The sequence below is a fragment of the Hermetia illucens genome, chromosome 2 (genome assembly GCF_905115235.1).
Source record: "Hermetia illucens chromosome 2, iHerIll2.2.curated.20191125, whole genome shotgun sequence".
NCBI lineage: Eukaryota > Metazoa > Arthropoda > Insecta > Diptera > Stratiomyidae > Hermetia > Hermetia illucens.
This window is the reverse complement of record NC_051850.1, coordinates 7542545-7564719: the sequence shown is the minus strand read 5'-3', so window position 1 is coordinate 7564719 and position 22175 is coordinate 7542545. Positions and strand designations below refer to the sequence as shown.

The window sequence follows — 22175 nt, the reverse complement described above, 5'->3', positions numbered from 1 at the left end:
ACTAAATCTTTTAATTTGCCCGGAAAATCCCCTTAAGTTGTCCTTGGGATTAAAACCAAGCACATATTGGAAAGTTTCGAGGAAATCACACGATTGTCATTGCGTAGAAATTGATTACATCCTAATTGATTCTGACATATTTAACGCAAATAGTTTGACATACTAAAGGCAAAGTAGACGCTTTTCTCCATCCCTTTTTGTATCTATTTTAAAGGAACTCTTAACAATAATCAGATCGGGCAACACATGTATTGGTGTTGTTTTTTGGTTATTGTTCTAGTATTTTCTGTTGGATAAAGATAGTACTTTGCAATCCCCCTTGACGTTTCTCTAATATCATTTAGAAGCGAGGCCACTGGCTTATCTATTTGTAGCTAATAGGTTCAAGCGACACTAGACCTCCCTGGTTATCAGCTGTCCTTCACAATCAAATAATGGGATTTTGCGGTTGAAATGGCCAAAGAGACACACCTCGTCATACTATGTTCACTGATATGAAAATCCGCAACTATCAAATCACGTGAGCGCCTCACTGTACAATCTTACATATGAGAGATATTAGGCGCCTAATAAATTTCTTGGGGTAGCGCAAACTCATTCAGTTCAAGCTTGTTTAGCTTTCCACACTAGAGAGTATTCGCCAGTATTCATATACGTCCATTTTATGGTTTCGCTAGTTTTGCACGGTCACAACTAAACCGCAAAAGAGTAGACGCTGATAACCAAACGCCGGACAAACTTTGGGACTATCTAATCAGCTGGGGAAATTTTTACTCCTATATCAGGCCAGTCTCTTAGTCTGGATTTATTACTTATCAAATAAGACACCAAGTTTTTGACTTTAAGCAATAAACTAAGGTGAAAATACGGAATTACATAGTGCATTGCATACAAAGCAGATATGCAGAGACTACAGTCGCTTTTTGGTAGACAGTCGCGGTTTCAGATGTCTTACGAGGTATGATAAGTTTACGCTAGACTTGATGATTAGACTAATTTACATTTATTTATTTGATAAGGAATTATATATTTGAGGAGTCATTATATGCTCAGAGGTTTCTTCCTAATCTTGGCTTATTTATGATAATTTGAAAATATCGTGAAGGATTTGTCCTCCCCTTCTTGTTTTTCTTCTAGAATATTTTGAAATTTAAAACCCAGTCGCACATATTCATATCAGATTTAGCCTCTTATCATTTCATATAAAAATTTATCTTATCTCGTTTCTCAATTTCTGCTATTGCTGGGGTAACAAAGTTTATGGGGTCTCAAAAATGGAGTAAACTGACTGACAATTATTCAATCATAAAATTAGACATTTTTTGATACTCAAAAAACGATGGTTAATCTACCGAAGTTAATGTTTGTCGTCATTTCTGCCTCCTCAGGGGCTGAAAACCTCCCGCAACGTAATGAACACTTGAACAGCCCACACGGGGCATCGACCTTCATAATACTCTATTTCGAAAAACGCTGGTCATGCGACTTTGTTGTTCTGGAGTAAACGTATTAGATTATCTACTCATATTTACCCGTTCATACCCATAAATCACTAGGAAACGAAGGAGATATCTGCAACAGCCTCGGGTTTTGTCTTTAGCCAAGCAAATAAACCAAATAATAATAAATAACACGGTGAACAGATGTCACTTGTGTAATCTAGACGATTGAAAAGGAAAGGGATTGCCCTCACATATCCCCTGTTTTCAAAACAAATTTGTAATTCTTGGCCACTGACTTTTTGGGTAAGCATTGGAGGTAAAAGGGTTCCTCTTTGACACGCACACCATGCGTACTTGAGTCATCAGGTTCCCCATCCACCATTCTGTACCAAGTCTTCCATTCATTCTTTGTTTAAAAAAAATTATTGAACAGAGATTTAAACAATCGCTTGGACAGATGCAATGAAAATGTCAATAAAATATCGGAAGAATATGAAAATTGGTTGGGTCCCAGCATCTCAATTTGGTTACCCCAGGTTTAGATCTTGCTTAGTCATAGATGTTTTGGTCGTCTTTGTGTTTGTCCTGTTGGGGTAGGCTTATCACCTTGTCAGTACGCTAATCTAAAGGTTGTCAGCACTTCAGAGTACATTAACATACAAGGTGGGGCAAAGTAATCACCCCACGTTCTTTTGCTTTTTTTATAGAAAAACTTTGGTTCTACTTGTGAAATCTATTTCTTTAATCCATTAGAATTTATTCTATCAAATCGAGAAAATAATATCGGCCACCATCAGAGTTAATGACCCGTTTAAAACATTTTCCATCACTTCTCCCTGAACTTTGGGCGACAGGTTCTCGCGTTCCTGGCGAATATTCTCCTTAAGAGCTTCAAGAGCCTGAGGTTTGTTGATGTAAACTCGCGACTTAAAAAAATCGCATAAAAAGAAGTCTGGAACGGTTAAATTGGGTGATATGACCGGTCAGAACAAATCACCAAAACGAGGGATTAAGTGACCCAGAAATACTTCCTTCAGAATATCAATTGTGGCTCGGGCAGTGTGTTTTGTTGCACCGTTCTGTTGGTACCACATATTCTCCAGTCCCAATTCATCCAATTGATGAAGGAAAAATCGGTAATCATGGCGTTTTAACACGCGCCATCCAGTCTTCGTTTAGCTCGCGGCGTTCGCAAAGAAAATTGACCCGATGACTCATCCAGTGTAAACAGCGCACTGCGCAGTAGCTTTGAGCCTGCGTAATGAATCTTCGTGGATGATACACGGACTTTCGATACCCCACAAAGAATTATTTTGTTTATTCACGTAACTGTTAAGATGGAAATGAGCCTCATTGCTCATGATAATTTTCGATGAAAAATCGCCCTCCTCTTCGTTGAGATCCATGTTGGCTTGAGCGTAGGTTAGACGCGTTTGGCGGTTAGCAACTAACAGCTGATGCACTGTTTGCACTTTGTAAGGGAAGGATCTTCAAATCTTCTACCAAAGTTCCGCGTAGGGACCGCCGACTTATGCGCAATTGCGTGGCACGTCTTCGTTTAATCGATGTTCCGGGCTCCTCTTCAACATCTCACGTAACAGTAGCGATATTCTCAGCAGAACGGCTGCTCTGGGCCCTGCCAGCCTTGGGAACATCTCATGCTGTCCCGGCCTCTTCAAGGGGAGCGGCCAAACGCCGCAATGTTTGTCCAGTTGATGTCAGATGGGAATGAAATTCACGCTGCGGCAACACAATCGACGAATTGTTGCATAACAAATGGAAACAATTATTCTACGTTTTTGCGGAGTAAATCAATTCATGGCTGTCGATGTGGATTTGTATTCTATGTTTGTTTGCTTCACAAATGTCAAAACCGAATTGAGAAAAGGCGCCATTTGCAAAAATTGTAGCGTTTTCTAATAGAGTGATTACTTCTGCCCCACCTTGTAGAAGAGGCATTGTCTAAGGGGATTTCTAGGATCCCCTTTGATTTCGAACCTATATTTATAGCTTCTGAGTAATGCTAGAGGGTATGGTTACGCAATCAAATATGGCCTACGTGTTGAATGCTAAACTGATGACAGTTCGGTCGTGATATCTCAATGGAAATTGGTTTGGATAAGAGTCATGACCTACACATCCAAGTTATTCTTGAGACAAACTTCTTCACTTCGCCGAAAGCTTGGAAAAAATAACGAGCAAAGAGTTTGTTTGAAATTTTGTGTTGTGAATGGAGTTTCTTGTTCAGAAACATTTGAAAATTCACGGAGACTTCACAACGTTAAGAGCAAGTGTGGTAAAAAGCGTTAAAAAAAGCCGTAAAATATTTGAAAACTTGCCTCATTTCAGATAGCTTGCAAGAGCAGTTAAAAGAAAAAACCTGAATTTATCAAGAAGAAAGATATAGTGCTCGCAAACCATTGCTGTAGGTTGAGAAGGCTTTCCCAAAAAATCGTCCATTTCTCATAAACCATTTCGCCGTATTTTAGTTCACGTTTGTGATTAAGACGGGTCACATAATATCTTATGAGAGGATCAGAGATTTGGGTAGCTAGCCCATTGCAACTTCCGAATTTTTATTAATTTGGAGATTTCAGAGTTTAAGAAATTAGATTTCTGGCTGCTACTTGTAGTCTAGCCTAAAATTGATAGACAAAAGGTAGCTCCCTCCAAACAACAATTTTTAGTTTTAAATGTAAATATATATCTCGTGATACAGGAGTAAGTCGCTCCCGAAATCTAATCTATATTTACAATTAAAAAATAAAAAAACTATCAATTTCAGGGTCGTCAAATATTTGGTAAAACTCATGGTTGTATTTGATTCGCTACTGGTCGCCCTCTCATTCAGCTTTTATTATACTCCTCACAACCCTACGCTCGAAGGTATTAGTCAGTTTTTCGGAAGTTTGTGTTAAAGTCCATATTTCACATCTGTAGCATAGCACAGATTTTATCACCGTTGTGTATGCTCGGAGCTTTGCTTTCCTGTGAGCAGAATTCGGCGGTTTATTTCGTAAAGCCCATTTCCATTTTTCGTTAGTTGTACGCCTAAATATTTGTCGAGTAAATTGTATTGCATTTTTTTATTTCTCCAAATAAACAGAATCAATTGAAATATAATCCATTATTACCGACGATCTATTGAAATCTTTCTGGTAGAGTCATGATCCATCCTCATAGAATGTCTATGGTTTGCGGGCGAAAAAATCGTTTTTGAACTTTTTCACTAGCTCATTGCATGCAGAAATTCGGTCGAGCAAATTTTTTATACTCAATTCATGCAGCACCCACTTGTCGAGCTTCTTGCTCAATCCAGTTAAATAAGGGGATCTTCTCGTCGCTCCTATATGCCAACCTCGAATCAGGGCTAAGGTTGAAACTTCAAAATTTGCAATGATGATATGCATAGTGCTCTCATAAATGCTGTTACAAACAAACATTGCCACACCGAATTTCGCCAGCAGCTGCCGCACAACAACCACACCGTGGCACAAAACTTTTGGCACCAACTTCGCCGACACTTTTGTTGTTACAAGATCCTCTGTTACAATGGTGTAGACGGTTCCGACTGAAGGGCCCGTCTCCTCATTGATAAGGGCGAGGTTAAACGCCTGCCAGAGTCCAGCAGCATCGGTTCGAAGGGTCATCAAGCGTCCGACGCAGTGCTTCTCTTTGACGAGCTTCCAGCCTTCTTTAAACAGTGTGTGCCACTTAAAAACTTTTGTGCGACTTCAGGCATCATCCCCATAAGCCTGTTTAATGAGTTCAAGGGTCTCCGACGTGGATTTCCCGAGGTTCACAGCGTAGCATTGCTGGACGTTGTGCTCCATGCTGATGCGACGATACCACAAAATATCACACGTCACAAAAATCCACCTCCTTTCTAAACGAATGCTGGCAGGCGACTGAACTAAAGTGCGCCTGAGCGGTGGAGGACCTCTCTATGGAGCCGACCGGTCGGACCTCCATCCAGGGCTTCATTGAGACTACAGCGAAACAGCCCCAATACTTATTGAACGGTCCGTGTATATCGCGACTCTATTTGCTTTATCGGTCCACTCCATTGCGAAACAAAAAAATTGGAAAGCGATACACAGTTCAAATATTGCTAGACTTGACTGACATTAGCCTAACTGAGGGAATATTTTTTAAGGAGGAATGATCATCACTAGTTTTCATTAAAGTTGAAGATAGGTGAGCTCCCCCTTCCCCCTACATAAACTTCTCAATTCTTCCGGGGATGGGCATCCATCAAAAAAGGTCAGAAATTTTATGCAACAACTCTTCAATTTTGTACCTCGGCAATATACTATCTCTCCAGTCCATCCTTACAAACGCCTTTTTTGGCAGAAACACTACTAATATAATCGAGCATGCGCTGTATTCTCTAGATGATGACCCCCTATTTCCAAAATCCTCTCTGAAGATTGAAAGTGACTCTAGAATCTGTCCATTGGGCGTTGAACTGGGTTATTCATTGGACAAAATATACTGTTTCAAATGAAACCAATTTTGAAGGAGCCCAAATAATTTTCAATGATTACATTTTTTTCTAGAGGGATTAAGAAAGTGCTGAGTTCGTCATCAAGTGGATGGACTCGAATTCGATCGAAGAAACTTTCTTTCATTGTTTTGGTCGTGGGAAAGGGGATACAATCTACTTTTTTACAAAATCGACGTCTTGCGGTTTCGTCCAGGATAATGTCAACGCATCAAACGCCTTGAATGGAATCGCAAATTAACCAAAAAAAAATGGGAAAATGTCCCTCCCTCCACCAACTGCCCCGGTTTCTCATCAACTGAATGACAAATTCAGGACTCCCTCAATCCCTGAATTTGCCAGGCGGTTTTTCTTCTAAACAACTCCACCTTATCTTTCCCTTCTTCCAACAATTTTTTTCCCTCCTTCACTCAAGTTCCTGCGACCTACTTTGTTCTTATTTCTCTTGCGTGTTTGCTTCTTCGAGCACTGCGCAATCTACCCCCCTTTTAGGTGCAGAATGCTCCAAATATTCCAACATTCCATTTCTTATCTCATTGCTAATCTTGACAGCAATGTCGGATCTGATCCCGATGGGATTCCTAATCTCTTCCTTTTTAACTGTAAATAATACCTTTATTTTCCTTCTCCGATTTCTCCAAAGCCTTTGTTACCATTGAACACAATATTTTCCTCTCTAAACTCGTCTCCTTCTAAATGATCGCTTGGCTCTCCTCCTACCTATCAATTTATGTTCGTGGTTACTCATCCCGTTCCTTCTCTCCTTCCTCTAGTGTTCCCCAAGGATCTATACTTGGCCCCCTATTATTCCTAATTTTTATTAATAACTTCCTCTTCTCGTGTTTGCAATCTCTCTTTCTCTTGCAATCCAACATAGGTTCTCTGATTTCTTGGTGTCTAATTACAAAACTGACCCTAGATATCAGCAAATGCTATCCTTTTAAGTCCTCTTGGTGGATCTGGGTGTAGTCTTCGATGACAAACTTCACTTCAACTCCCACTTCGTTGACATCATTAATCGCGCTTCCAAAATGTCTATTTTTATACCATGTTCCCCCTCCGAATTTATCTTAACCCAACCCTCCTTAACACTTTTCAAAACCCTGGTCAGAAACATCTTTGAATATCGATATGTAGTCCAGTCCCCCTTCCGAAACTGTGGCTGTCGCCCTCTTGAAGCTGCACAACGTAAATTCACTCATTTGATCACAATAACACAAAAAATAGCACTTCATCGGCGTTTCTAAGATTTCATTTATTTTTCTTCAACAGGGACCACCCAACACAGTTCCCGGACAACCTGGCCAAGAGAATCTCAACGCCCTACAGCGAGCTATTGACTCTATGGATGAAAAAGGCTTACAAGATGATCCACGCTACTCTCAACTCCTAGCCTTGCGAGCAAATTCTGCGCACCAAAAACTTACAGCCAATCAATTGAAAATGCTTCGAGCACAAATCACTGCTTATCGTCTGCTAGCTTGCAATAAACCACTGAATGGAGCTATCCAAACGATGCTTCAGCAATTAGCGCAGCAACCACCACCCCAGCAGCCGGGTGCACCTCCTCAGCAGCCACCGCTGCAGCAGCAACAACAGCCGCCACCCAACGCTGGGGGACCACCACCGCCGACGCAACAGCCACCAATGGGTCAACCACCCATGACAGGTCCCTCCCGTCAAGATGGTACTCCACCCCAATGCCCAACACCTCCTAGTCCATACCAACAGGGAGGAAATAAAATGGTTGTACAGCCACCAATCACCGGCCAGCCTCCGACTCCTGAAACAGGTCCAAATAAACCTTTGATTGGTGGTGGGGGACAACCTCAAGTCTCCAGCCCAATGCCTGCTAGCATGGCTCAAGCCAACAGGCCTCCGAATCAAGGCATCCAGCAGGCACAAGGTCCAAAACAGGGATCACAGCCTCCTCAACAGCCCCTGCAAAAGCCCAACAGAGTAACCACCGTTGCAAAACCAGTCGGTCTAGATCCTATAACTCTACTCCAAGAGCGTGAAAATCGCATGGCTGCCCGCATAGCTCACAGAATGCGAGAACTTTCTTCTCTCCCAGCCACAATGCCTGAAGATCTCCGCCTTCAAGCTGCAATCGAGCTGCGGGCGTTGCGAGTCCTGAATTTCCAACGTCAATTGAGAAGTGAAATTGTCCAATGCACGCGTCGTGATACCACACTTGAAACTGCTGTAAACGTGAAAGCGTACAAACGAACGAAACGTCAAGGATTGCGTGAGGCTCGAGCCACCGAAAAATTAGAGAAACAGCAGAAGTTGGAAGCTGACAGGAAACGACGTCAGAAGCATCAAGAATTCCTTGCTGCGGTACTGCAACATGGCAAAGACCTCAAAGAATATCATCGCAACAATCAAGCACGTCTGGCTCGTATTAACAAGGCCGTTATGAACTACCACGCCAACGCCGAACGGGAGCAGAAGAAAGAGCAAGAACGCATCGAGAAGGAACGTATGCGCCGCTTGATGGCTGAGGATGAAGAAGGTTACAGGAAACTCATTGATCAGAAGAAAGATAAACGCTTGGCGTTCTTGCTATCCCAAACCGATGAGTACATTAGCAATCTCACTGAGATGGTTAAGCAACACAAGGTTGACCAGAGGAAGAAGAAGGAGGAAGAGATGAAACGCAATAAGCGCTATAAGAAAGAACTTCTCGCAAGCGGAGAGTTTATCCAGATTGACGACAGTTGTCAAGCTGGTGAAATGCGGGTCACTGTCTACGAACCCACTACAGGCAACAAATTATACGGCGAAGAAGCTCCTCTTCTGAAGGACTTGCATCGATGGTTGGAAGCACATCCGGGTTGGGAATGGGTCGAGAGTGAATCTGAAGGTGAATCAGATGATGACAATGGCGACAATGATTTCAAGGAAACGCGAAGAGAGAAGACCAGAGAGGAAATCAAAACTGAAGAGGAGAAAACCAAGGAGCTTATCAAGAAAGCCAAGGTTGAGGATGACGAATACCGCACTGAAGAGCAGACGTATTACAGCATAGCGCATACTATCCACGAGAAGGTTACTGAACAAGCAAGCATTTTGGTCAATGGCAAATTGAAGGAATATCAAATCAAAGGTTTGGAGTGGTTGGTTTCGTTGTACAACAATAATTTGAATGGAATTCTTGCGGATGAGATGGGTCTCGGGAAGACTATCCAGACGATTGGGTTGATCACTTACTTGATGGAACGTAAGAAAGTCAACGGACCTTTCTTGGTCATTGTTCCACTGTCGACACTCCCCAATTGGGTGTTGGAATTTGAAAAATGGGCCCCTGCTGTAGTCGTAGTGAGCTACAAAGGCAGCCCCGCTGGACGACGTTCCGTTCAAAATCAAATGCGCGCAACAAAGTTCAATGTACTGCTGACCACGTACGAATACGTCATAAAGGATAAAGCTGTCCTTGCAAAGCTCCAGTGGAAGTACATGATCATCGATGAAGGTCATCGTATGAAGAATCACCATTGCAAATTGACCCAAGTCCTGAACACGCACTACAACGCTCCTCACCGCTTGCTGCTCACCGGTACTCCCTTGCAGAACAAACTGCCCGAACTCTGGGCCTTGTTGAATTTCCTTCTGCCGTCGATCTTCAAAAGTTGCTCAACCTTCGAACAGTGGTTCAACGCCCCGTTCGCAACTACCGGCGAGAAGGTCGAATTGAATGAAGAAGAAACGATTTTGATTATTCGTCGTTTGCATAAGGTCCTGCGTCCGTTCTTGCTACGTCGTCTTAAGAAAGAGGTCGAATCTCAGTTGCCTGATAAGGTGGAATACATAATTAAGTGTGAGATGTCTGGATTGCAAAGGGTTTTGTACAAACACATGCAGAGCAAGGGTGTTTTACTCACGGACGGTTCGGAGAAGGGCAAACATGGAAAGGGCGGAGCTAAGGCTTTGATGAACACAATCGTGCAGTTGAGAAAATTGTGTAATCATCCATTCATGTTCCAGCATATTGAGGAGAAGTATTGCGATCATATTGGAGGACATGGCGTGGTTTCAGGTGAGTATTCGACCAGTCTTTAGTTTTCTCAATTGCGGTCTAAATATTTCTGATCTTTTAACCTCATTATTTCCTTGTTTTCCTTGCCCTTTCCTAACAGGACCTGATCTATACCGAGTCTCTGGAAAATTCGAACTATTGGATCGTATCCTACCCAAACTCAAAGCAACCAACCATCGCGTCTTGCTCTTCTGTCAGATGACCCAATGCATGACCATCATCGAGGATTACCTGGGCTGGCGTCAGTTTGGCTACCTTCGTCTCGATGGTACCACAAAAGCTGAAGATCGTGGCGATCTCCTGAAGAAATTCAACGCTAAGGATTCCGACTATTTCGTTTTCTTACTCTCGACGCGAGCTGGTGGCTTAGGTTTGAATCTGCAGGCAGCCGATACTGTCGTTATCTTCGATTCCGATTGGAATCCGCATCAAGATCTTCAAGCACAGGATCGTGCTCATCGTATCGGACAAAGGAATGAAGTACGTGTATTAAGATTGATGACAGTGAACTCGGTCGAAGAAAGAATCCTGGCTGCTGCTCGTTACAAACTCAATATGGACGAGAAAGTCATCCAAGCTGGTATGTTCGATCAGAAGTCAACGGGGAGTGAACGTCAGCAATTTTTGCAAACAATCCTTCATCAAGACGACGGAGATGAGGAGGAAGAGAATGAAGTCCCAGACGATGAAATGATTAATTTGATGATTGCTCGAAGCGAGGACGAATTGGAATTGTTCAAGAAGATGGATGTTGAGCGCAAAAAGAACGATATGGCTAATCATCCTGGTCGTCAACGGTTGATTGATGAGTCCGAGCTACCAGATTGGTTAGTCAAAGAGGACGATGAAGTTGAGCGTTGGCAGACATATGAAGATGATAGCGTTTTGGGACGAGGTTCTCGTCAACGCAAGGAAGTTGACTACACAGACAGCTTGACCGAAAAAGAATGGCTTAAAGCTATCGATGACGGCGCTGAATTCGAGGATGAGGAGGAAGAGGAGCGTGAGGCGAAACGTAAGCGCCGCAAGCGTAAGAATCGCAAAGATGACTCTGATGACGACTCATTGCTCATGGCATCAGTGAAGCGGCGACGTCAAAACGTTGACAAGAAACTTAAAAAACAAATGCGTAAAGTAATTTCTGCAGTCATCAAACACACAACCGAAGACGGTCGAATCCTGTCCGAACCATTCATGAAACTCCCATCGCGTCAGAAACTCCCCGACTACTACGAAATTATCAAACGCCCCATCGACATCAAGAAAATCCTCCAACGCATCGAAGACCAAAAATACTATGACTTTGCCGACTTTGAAAAGGAATTTTTCCAACTCTGCCAAAACGCTCAGATCTACAATGAAGAGGCTTCTTTGATCTACGATGACTCCCTGGAATTACAAAGAGTTTTCGCTGCGGCCAGGCAACGTTATTTAGGGGGCGAATGTTCGGTTGAAGGATCCGAAAATGAGGAGGAGGAAGAAAATTCCGATGATGACGGTGGAAGCGTGAAAATGAAGTTGAAATTAAGCAAAACTGGCAGTAGTGGTTCCGGGATGAATCTGACTTCTACTCCGGGTCCGAGTGGTAGCAACTCATCCGGCTTGACCTCCACCGCTAAGAAACAATCGCGCCGGAAACGCTCGCAGAAGAAATACACAATTTCAGATGATGAGGACGAGGATCTAGATTAAAATCTAAAACAAGGAAAAATCTTAAAAGAACGTAAACTTAAAGTAGGATTAGTTATGTAACTTAGTTCTCTCGAATTTTGAATTTCAGATCACAATTTAGTTGGCTTCTAGCTTTTCTCTTGGTTGTTTTTTTTTTTAATTTTTTGAATGCCCTTTCGGAGTGAACTCAAAGGATACTATGCTAATTGAGGGGAATATTTATTTGTTTCAATTGATGCGAGCTGTTCGTGGGAATGAGTTGGTGAGCCCAGTAGAACCTGGGAAGAATGAAAGGTTGCTTTGAAGTCTTAATTATAAATATTTCTATGTATTGCTCTTATATTATATTCGAGTATGGAAATAAAGTAGTGAAGAGAAGCAAAAATTGAGTTTTTTTTATGTATTCCTGTATAGTCTAGAGTAGACTAGTGAACCGCAACGGACAGATGGCGGAAATATTTCGAGCAGATTTCAATTTTTAGAGCAATTCCATATTTCAGCGCCACTGAAGTCGAGGAAGCAATTAAACGAATTAAATCGAGGAAACCAACAGAACCTGACGATCGCATCCGAGCTCTGACCACGAAGCGAAGAGCTAGGGTCGATTACTGCGGTTCAGTGACTTCTTCAATCGGATTATTGAGGAAGATATAACACCATCTGGTTGGCGAAAAAGAGCCACCGTTCCAATGTGGAAAAGAAAGGAAGTCCAGCAAAATGTTCAAATTACCGTCCGATCCGGTTGCTGTCTTATACCATGAAGATTTTTGTATTCATGGCATCGTTCAAATAACGAGCTAAGCCGTGTTTGTCAAGAGCTGCGGAACTATTGACGAAATGCACGTTGCGCGATTACTCATAAAAATCATCGTCCTCCCTACATGCTATTTCTGAATCTAGAAAACACAAACTCATCTGGTATGTTTAGCAGCGGCATCTAATGCTTGAAAAACTCATGTACTAGGTTAAATTGCTCTATCGGGATTGGAAGCGTGGCAGATATATCAAAAAGGATTCGCGTCTTTGTCGGTATTCCTCGAGAAAGCGCCCCGGTTTGTTCTTGTGATTTACACTATCGCATGTAACATCCAGCGCCCTTCAGAGTGCTTTATGCAGATGATGATTTCGTAGCGCCTCATAGCAAGGCGCCTTGGAGCAACTTGTCCAAAAGTGGAATGATCAAACTGAATTTTTGATGGCCGACTCAAACAAAACAGGCATTATCATTGTCAACTGGGAATATCTCGACCGAAACCTATCTGGCATTGGTGAACCGCATTCGATGAAGTGAGGTTCCACAACTTGCGTTCGTTGTAATTTATGCATCAACAAATGACTCAATTTTACCGCAGTGTTATGCACCCAGTCGTCCTCTACTGTTCTGAGTGCTGACCTATTCTAGAAAATGAACGGCGCCTCACGGTAACAAAGCCGATGATATTTCATTGAACCAGTGGCGTAACACGCAATAATCACATTCGAAATGAGAACATACGCCATAGAGATGCATTGATCGTGGAAAAATTGTGAGGGAGGCGTCGTCAATAGTATGCCTATGTAATTCGCGCTAACGAGGATTTACTTGTCATAGAACGGGTCATATATTGATGTGTCATTTGCTTGAATTGTTATGACGTATACGGTCACGTGACCTCACACCAATGCACTGAATCACATATTCGGTACCATCGCAAATGACCAAAGAAGTTCGAGCATGTGCAATGATTTTGTTTCAACATACAAATTCAAGCAATGCGCCGAAAGACAAATCTGCTATGCGCAGTCTTCTTGCGCAAACCTCTAACGTGGGTACTTGATGTCGATTTGTTGGAAACGTGTATGATGGAGTGAATTGTGAGCAAGCATTACGGCGTCATGGTAATCAACATTATGAATAAATACTCGGTTGAATTGTGCGAATCCAGGAGCAAGTACATAACTTATTTGATCTCATCAAGGGTCGACCAAAATCCACTGTTTTTGGTATCCTTAGGGAAGGCTGGTCCTGCTGCTGTCATGCACGATCAACTTCCCGTTTTGCAGTTCCCCTAATAGGCATCCACGTATCCGTGGATATTTTTCCCCATCTTTTGAAACCTGAACCTTGTCGCGGCCTCTGCAAGATAAGCGTCCTTCTGAAAGTAGGCAGCCTTACCGTGTACACTGCTTCGGTGTGAAAGATGGAAAAATTGATTTCAATGAATGGAATTTCACTCTTTCTGACTCCTCCTTTCATCATCATCATCAACGGCGCAACAACCGGTCTCCTCCTTTGAAATTGAAAATTCACAGATACACCAAACTGTGTAAAAACTATAATTATTTACTTGACGCGTTTCTTGGAGTGCGAAGATGTTAATATCATTACGGGACGATTCCTGAAGAAGTTCTCACAAAGCACCCGCCCGGTAAATTGATTACACATCCTAAGATCCAAAGGAGTAAATCATTTTCCGTTGCAGTTTGATCAGTCAAAACTAAGGCTATATCCTGATATTCTATAGATGCCATTCGCGGGAATATTGCTGGCGTCCTGCTCAACCCTTTCGAAGAGGGCCGGTCTGAACAATATATTCCGTTTGCTTAACCGTTCTTCTCTGATGAAGAAGCACCCAACGGACATTTCATAGGATTTGTGGGATATGTATATCAAATCAAGGCGTCGCTAGTGATCCTTACTACACATTTTACTGCAATGTATTGGGATCCTACTTGGTCGAAAATTCTGCATCAGATGATGTTAAGAGCAGCTTCGTTTTTCGCTGCCATCTATGTTCTTTTTCTTCGAAAAGTACGACAGAATATTGATACTTGGTGTTAAGGTTTTTTCGGTCAATATTTCAGAATCCTCTGGATACGGTGTCGTTAAACCTTTTTAAAAAAAGTCAAGCGACGAAGGCTTTACGGTTTCTTACCAGGGCAGAGGCAAATCGTCAGACGCTGCCTCACCTCTGCCCTGGGAGCAGCGTGACCATAGCGGCTCGCAGATGTTGAATGCTCCTTTATATATTTCGTAGAACACGACATGCCTACGAATTATATATTAGCGTCTGACGATTTGCCTCTGCCCTGGTAAGAAACCGTAAAGCGGTCGTCGCTTGACTTTTTTTTTAAAAAGTTGGGGTGCAAGCCCTAAGCGAGGGGTCCGTGGACCAGAAAAGAGGGAGTAAGTTGCTCCCCAGTTGGTCCGGTCCTGCATTAAGTTGATGCGGAGTTAAACCTTTTGTTTTGTCGAAAATTTGTGATAAATCCATATGCGATACATATATTGCACCCCACGAAAAGAATTTCTGCTTCCAGCCAGGAGCCTCACGTGTGATTGCAGTCAACGCAGCTCTCCGCCTTCCTTGAACAATAATCCAAATGGTGAAATGACCCGTATTCCCAAACTGCTGATACACTACAGGGCAGTCAGTCCTCTCACCACCTCGCCGGTGAACGACTCACCGTAGTAAAGAGGGAATTCGTCGGTTTGTTCAAGCTCGGCGTTATCCTACCATCATCGAGCCAATGGGCCAGCCCTCTTCACATGGGTTCGGAGGTTGTAGTTGCCGCGCCACTGGCGACTATCGTCAGCTCAACGCGTGCACACTAGCTACCAATAGTCGAGGATTTACTACAGGATGGTGTCCTCCGTCATTAATCTCCAGCAGGAGTTTTACTAAATACCCGCCATCCCGGAAGACATGCAACTGCAATCATAACACTTCTCAGCTTCCGTTCATCCGTGTCTACCAAAACGATATTCAAGTATTTCCGAATAATCACGAACACCATCATCAACATCTCCAGCAGCTCCTCGACATACTCCATGCTTATAACTCCAGCCCAACTGGAGTAAATACTAGAGGTTATCTTTGCCGCCTACCACATCAATGAGAAAGGTGCCAAAAATCGAAGCCATTCCGGAGTTCTCCAAGCCAGTGAACTCTTCACAACTTGGGCACTTTCTTGGAATGCTTAACTACTACCCTCGCTGCATTCCAGACGCCACCAAGCACTAGGCGCCGCTTCACGAGCTTCTCAATGGTTTTTCGACGAAGAAAGCCGCATTAAATTGGACCCCTGACGCCGAGTCTGCATTTGAACGCCACAAGCAGAGCATCCTTACAGCCGCCACCTATCTTTCTTGTCACCGATGCAACCATTAGCATTAGATCAACAGCGACATGATGGGGGTTGGGTTCTGTTGGGATCGGGGGCTATCGGGGGCCGAACGATAGTACTCTTCCTATGATCACGACCTTCTAGCAGTCTTTGCAGCTATAAGATTTTTTCAACGCATCCTGGAGGGCCGTAAATTTGTGATCCACAGTGATCATCGGCCACTCGTATTCGCCTTGCCGCAACGTTCCAACAAGACCTCGTCGCGTCAGAGCAGGCAACTTGAACAACTTGAAAACACCGTCGCCGACGCTGTCTCACGCGTGGAGACACTCAACATGCCCACCACTATCACAACTAAAGCTATCAGCAAAACCCAAACGAAGGATATTCAACTAAATCACCCGCCAGCCAGCCCACGTCTTAAACTCCATCAGCTGGAAATTGACGTTCATTCGGCATACTACGTGGAATTCAACGGCTGCGTTTCGTCGTCAAACCTTCGGCACCGTACACCAACTGTGGCAACCCAGCAACCACGACACAGGCAAGCGCGTATCGTTAAAATTCTTCTGGCCAGGTCTACGCAAAGATGTTCTCCGCCGAGTAAAGCAATGCATCCCATATCAGTCGGCCAAAGTTCATCGCTATAACCGCGCTGATTGATTTAGCTGCCACTGCGGGGTATACGAAAACTGCCTTACCATAATCGGCCGCTACACGCGTTGGCCCCAGGCAGTCCCACTGCGGGACACCAAGTCTATCACCGTCGCCAGAGCTCTTTTTGACCATTGGATTTCAATCTTTGGCCCTCCGACCAAGGGAAACAGTATGAGTCAGACCTCATCGCTAAACTTGCTCAACTCGTAGGAGCTCACCAAACCCGCATAACGCCGTACCATCCTCAGGGGAATGGTATGGTTGGCGCATGCACCGGACACTGAGGGACACGCTTAGGTGCAGTCCGGAGACACCTTAGCTCCAGGCATTTCCCGTAGTACTTCTCACCATGCGTACCACCTTCAAGGAAGATCTGCAGGCTTTACCGGCCGAAATGGTATTCGGCACATCGCTGCCTATCCGGAATGAATTCTTCATGCCACAGGGTACTTCTTCCTGCACAACTTACGCGGGCTCTTCAAGACGCCCAGTGCGATTTGTCAGGCATGCAACGTACCATCCATTCGTTTTTAAGGACTTAGCCACTTGCAATTACGTCTTCTGCCGCATAGATGCCATTAAAAATCCTCTGGAACAGCCTTACACCATATCATAAACATAGCTCAGCCTTCGGAGTAATCCCACGACCACTCGCTTAGATCGTCAGACCAAGAACTGCCGGATTTACCGATCGATTCTCAGCCGTGACACTTTTTGCATTCGACGTTTTTAGATATTGTGGTAAACACTGGCACAAATTCTAAGTTGCAATACGCGAAGTATAGAGTTGTTGTAGGCCGTAGCGCACATAAAAAAATCTATTTTTTGTAATGGTGTAACTGGACGACCCCCTTAAGCAGCTTCACCTGAGCTGCTCCTTCCTTATCTTCTATATCGAAAATCTCCGTTAATAGGTAACAATCGTCCGTCAATAGGTAAAAATTGTGGTGCTCTTTAACATAAACTGGATGCACGCAATCAAGATTCTCTTAAAAACCGGCTCCCAGGTGATGAGAGCGCGCCATCAAAAACAGATAGGCACCGGATTCGCATCTGTTGCCACTAGGCTCTCCAGAGTACAAAAGTACACGGCACAAGAGGTAGCGGAGTAATCACGCAGTCTCATTTCGATTACGCCCAGAAAGCCAAACTTATATCGTCAGAATTAACCTTCAAGTTGGAGAAACCCAACATTCTTAGGACGCATTGTCGCGGAGCCTGCGCACAAAACCAATCATAAACCATTTTCGATAGCGAAATATTGTAGCTGTGAGGTCAGTCGATATCCTAGGCGTTCTTAACGTTTTGGTGCAGTTCTGAAATCGGTCATGTGATTCGCTGGACAGACCTGGTACTCGTACGCGCCGTAATCGGAAGGGAAAGTGCCAATGCAGTAGAATTCACTCTCACAAGATGGCCGTCGGTGGTAGGTCACCCCAAAAGCACTTGGCGCAGAACAGTATAGAAGGAGTGCCAGTGTCTAACGAAATCGTGGGCGGAGCTGAAGCGCATTTCAGGTAATTGTGAACAATAGCGCGTAGGATTGATTGACGACAATATCCCACCAAGGGCTAAACGGTAGCCATATCTATGTGACGTTTCGCTGGTCGGGGATGTTCTCCTTACCTTTCCGTTGTTATAAATCTACATTGTTGCATATTTTCAATGAGAAAAACAACAAGATTTAAGTTTTCCAATATTTATGTACATATATTTCCTAAAATATTTCCTGCACTTAAGAATTTATTCCGTCTTATCACCTTCTGCCAAGCAGAGCACATAAAATAAATCAAAGTGCTTTATTTTAAAATATATATACGCAAAAATTAAATAAGCATAAAATTGTAAATATCCTCCTAATCCTCCAATTTAATAAATTAAAACGAAATAAAAGCGAATTCAACTAAGCATCAACGATAAATAACACAAAGAAAATCACTTTTTTCTTGCAGAAAAACAGAAACTAAGCATTTTCTTCCATAATCGGATTTTCTTTTCTGCCTCGAAAACAAAAAAAAACACTCAAAAAGTAAAGCTATCGTCGACAGCCTTAAGCTCGTCCATAAGCGATAGGCGTTTCACTGGGTTAGATATTTTTGGTGTGCTAGTTGCATTGCGGGGATCTAAAACGACTTTCAGTTGTGATATATCGTCTTTTAGCGCGTCGATTGAGTCGGTTAAGTAGCTGACGTTTGGCACTAAATTGTTACTTTCATCGATGAGTTTGTAGATTTCAGCGTATCGGGGGCTGGTAGTGGGTTTAGGCGATATGTTTGAGAGGAGGACCTGTTGGTGAGAGGGTGAGATTGAAAGTTGGTTGTTCTCAGAGCTGAGGATTGAAGTTTTCTTACCCTTTTGTAGTCGTCAGTTAGCGATTGTAGGTTAGATGTTAGTTGCAGGTTTAGTTTTTTGTAGTGTTCAATCTCAGCGCTTCGTCTAAGTGCCAATCTTAGTTGTTGGCGAAGAGTCTGGAAATATAGAAAAAAAAACGAAATTTGTCGTCTCCATCTCTTCTGAGCTTAGGAAGTAAACAAGAAGCCGCCTCACCTCAATTTCCTTCTCACATGCCACCACCTCGCTACTTTTCTCCTTTGCATCTCGATTCCGATAGCTTCGTAATTTACCCAACAACGTTCGTATATGCAACTCATATCGGCCAATACGTTTTCGGTGTTCAGCTTCAATGACTCGTTGTAGCAATTTCATTTCTCTAACATCAGAGGTTTCATCACTGGTTTCGTGTTTTCCCGATCTAGCGGTTGCATTCAATGCATTCCAAGTGCCCACTTGGCACGAACTATCACAGGTTTCAGGTACTTTTTGCGAAGTCTCGCGCAGTATTTCAATTTGACTATTAAGTATGTCTTTTTCGGAAGAACATTCAGTGGTTTTTGTCACGGTTTCTAGCGTGGGAAGTGTGGGGGCGTGGTGACTAGTATCGGTTGCTGTTAGCTTTTCCGATTCATATTTTTTGATTAGTTCCCGACAGCGGTCGAGTTCGGACTTCAAATTTTCTTGACGTGAAAGTTGGGCTTGGATGTGGTTGTTTTGGGATTGTAGATTGTCTATGGTCACCAAGTGGCTGTCGACAATAGTTTGGAGCTCAGACTTCTCCGAACAAAGGATTCGGTTTGACTCCTTAAATTTCTCCAACTGAACCTGTGACGAATTTTTCAAAGAGTCACGATCTTGCTCCATTACGCCCAAGGACCTTTTAAGGGCTTCATTTTCCTTCTTCACTTCATCCACCATTTCCTCAAGAGCCTTATTTTTACCCCGTAATGCCTCAGTTTCACTACTCTTGCATTTCTCATTCTTAAGGTCGCCTTTCAACTTCTGTATTTCTGTTTGCAACTCCGAAATGAACGCCTCGTGTAGTTTCCGTTGGCCCAACTCCTCGTCCTTCACCTCCAGAAGCTTCTTCAGTTGCGAGTTCTCAACACTGAGCTCACTAAGATCCCTTATGGCCCCTTTAAGTTGTTCAATCTCCGAAGATTTCTTGTTGACTTCTGTTGTGCTATTCCGTAGTTGGCTTATCAGCTTCTCATTCAAACCCTCGAGTTGGCTCAGTCTTTGACGAAGTTTTTGAATTTCGGTGGAACGCTTGGACTCAAGTTCGTTGAATTGTTGCTGTTTTGAGGCGAAGTCCCTGTTTTTAGTATCAAGTTGTCTTTGAAGGTCGGCTGTGACCCGTTGCCAGTGCTCTCTCGCCTCATGGCTGCTCCTATTGAGCTCTGCCAATTGTGTAGATTGGATTTCAACAACTGACTCCAGATGCTGAACTTCCATGCACTTGGAATCTAGTTCTGCGGAGTTTCCTTGAAGCAGTTCAACATATTTATCGAAGTTTTGCTTCATCTTCTTGTATTGCTCGATTTCAGCTTGGAAATGCTCATTTTCAAGCTGTCTCTCCGCATAAGACGCTTTCAACTGGGCTAACTCTTCGCTGAATTCCTGTATCCTAGAATTTGATTTGTCCAGTTCGGATCTCAACTGGTCGGCCTCATTTGTTGAAGCTGATTTATAATCAGTCAACGCTGCTGTGAGCTTGCCGATCTCAGCAAATTGCCGTTGAGATGTTTGACGAAGACTTACAACCTCATTGCTGTCTCCCAGGCTGGTTTGCAGTTTCTGCTCCAACTGGCTCTTGTCTTTCGTTAGCTCCAGGCATCGCTTGGTAATTGTACGATTCTCGCATTCAAGAGCAATAGTTTTCTTCTCGATTTCGAGAAGTTTAGCATCACGGTCCTGAGTTAAACTGCGAAGCTCCTCCAGCAGTTTCTGTTTCTGCATCCGAAGAGTTCGGATCAAGTTCTCATTCTCCTCGACAGTTGCCTTCTGACGCTGCACCTCGAACTGCAGAGCCTCCACGTCCGGCAGTGGCTTCTTAGAACCGCCTTTCGAGGACTCAAACAACTTCTCCAGATGCTTGAGTTGCTTAAGAAGATCCTCCTTTTCGTCAGTCTTTCTCTGCTCTATCTCATTGCACAGTGCATACAAACGCTTACAGTCCGCCTGGAGTTTCTGATTCTCACGCATGAACTTCCTTTCGTTCATGTACAGCTTCTCAAGCAGATCAAGCTTGGAACGCTTCTGAACCTTCAACTCGTTCTTATACCATCGTTCGGACTTTTGCAGGCGCTCGAGTTCGCTGCGTATTGCCCGCATCTCCTGTCCCACCTGGCCATCGTCCTCTGAGCTACAGGAAATACCTTGTGGAAAAATTAATTCGCTAACATTCGACCCGGAATAGTGTCCGGAATCGTAATCAGGAGTTGTACAGGACACGGACGAGGACCCGTTTGAACTGCAGGAGGTTCGACGGGATCCACCCAGAGCCAACTCTCCCGGCCGGCTGGAATGTGAACGAAGATCTTGGGAAGGTACCTCATTGTCACTATTCGCGTTCTGTCCGGACCTAAATCCAGACGACGTCCCTTCACCACTCATTTTTGCGAGGATAAATTATTTGTGTAAAGTGTGGGTTGATAAAAATTGCCAATCTGGCCATGACGTCATAGTCCGTAAATGGACTATTCCTGAGACGTAGTTACAACGCTGTTAAGATTATTTCAATAACCTGGTTTCGGGATAGACACTACGGATTGTATCTTTTACGTTACGCAGTAAAGGGTCTGCAGAATTTGGGGGAAAACAGCCTTTCCGCTAGCAGCTTCCACTATGCACTTTACACTTCAAAATGTCAAACCACTATGGGACGAGAATGCCAAAATATGGAAAGTGTGACAAGTACAGTGGCAGCCACCTGCAGGCGAATAGACATTAGAAGGGAAGTTAGTACGTAAACGTCACAACGGCTGCTCAGTGGAAAAAAAAACGTTGCTTATGGACAGCCTAGAGCTTAGCTTGATGAACATTATGTTAATTGCAACCAGATCAGGCTTTTGATAGAACAAAATGGTGAAACCGATCACGTCGAAACGACCCCACTTGTAAATGGGACAAAGGCTTAAGAAAAAAAAGATGTAAATGAAACATTGAAGAAAAGTGGAAAAATCTTTTGCGCCCTTAAATCTCTGTTAATATTGAGAATACGAAGAAATTAGTATGTGTATTTTTTGTCGGTTAACTGAAAATTCGATCAGGATTTCATTTGCTTTCATATAATGATTTTTAAAATTTTGTGTAAAACAAAACCTTACTCGAATCGAGTCGATGTCTGTCTGTCTTTTTTTCCAGAGGTGGAAATCTTTTACACATGCTCCAGTGTCCCTAACTCCTGTCCTCTTCCCCG

The 22175-nt window shown here is 43.4% G+C and overlaps 2 protein-coding genes across 3 annotated transcripts in view; one reads left to right on the top strand and one right to left on the bottom strand.

Annotated features, from left to right (window-relative positions):
* LOC119647445 (ATP-dependent helicase brm) overlaps positions 1 to 12041 on the top strand; it is a 36961-nt gene extending 24920 nt beyond the window's left edge. The window contains exons 1-3 of one of the 2 annotated variants that reach the window (XM_038048369.1): positions 645 to 958; positions 7219 to 9985; positions 10086 to 12041. In XM_038048369.1, coding sequence (XP_037904297.1) covers positions 902 to 958; positions 7219 to 9985; positions 10086 to 11677 — 4416 coding nt within the window. In that variant the 5' untranslated portion in view covers positions 645 to 901 and the 3' untranslated portion in view covers positions 11678 to 12041. Of the gene's footprint in view, positions 1 to 644; positions 959 to 7218; positions 9986 to 10085 lie in introns of those variants that run through there. The other variant, XM_038048368.1, reaches the window with a different exon arrangement.
* Positions 12042 to 18103: 6062 nt separating this feature from the next.
* On the bottom strand, positions 18104 to 21659 carry LOC119648972 (paramyosin). The gene is made up of 3 exons (XM_038050894.1): positions 18968 to 21659; positions 18772 to 18888; positions 18104 to 18706 (listed from the first exon to the last, which is right to left on the bottom strand). Exons 1-3 carry the CDS (start codon positions 21368 to 21370, stop codon positions 18443 to 18445), a joined length of 2784 nt encoding a protein of 927 aa, XP_037906822.1. The 5' UTR covers positions 21371 to 21659; the 3' UTR covers positions 18104 to 18442.
* Between the last annotated feature and the right edge of the window lie 516 nt (positions 21660 to 22175).

Bases quoted from the DNA above. Each gene is read 5' to 3' on its own strand.
- LOC119648972 (XM_038050894.1), bottom strand. From the start codon at position 21,370: ATGAGTGGTGAAGGGACGTCGTCTGGATTTAGGTCCGGACAGAACGCG. The intron at 18,889-18,967 runs GTGAGGCGGCTT...CTATATTTCCAG, and splicing joins CATGTGAGAAGGAAATTGAG to ACTCTTCGCCAACAACTAAG. The intron at 18,707-18,771 runs GTAAGAAAACTT...TCTCACCAACAG, and splicing joins TAACTGACGACTACAAAAGG to GTCCTCCTCTCAAACATATC.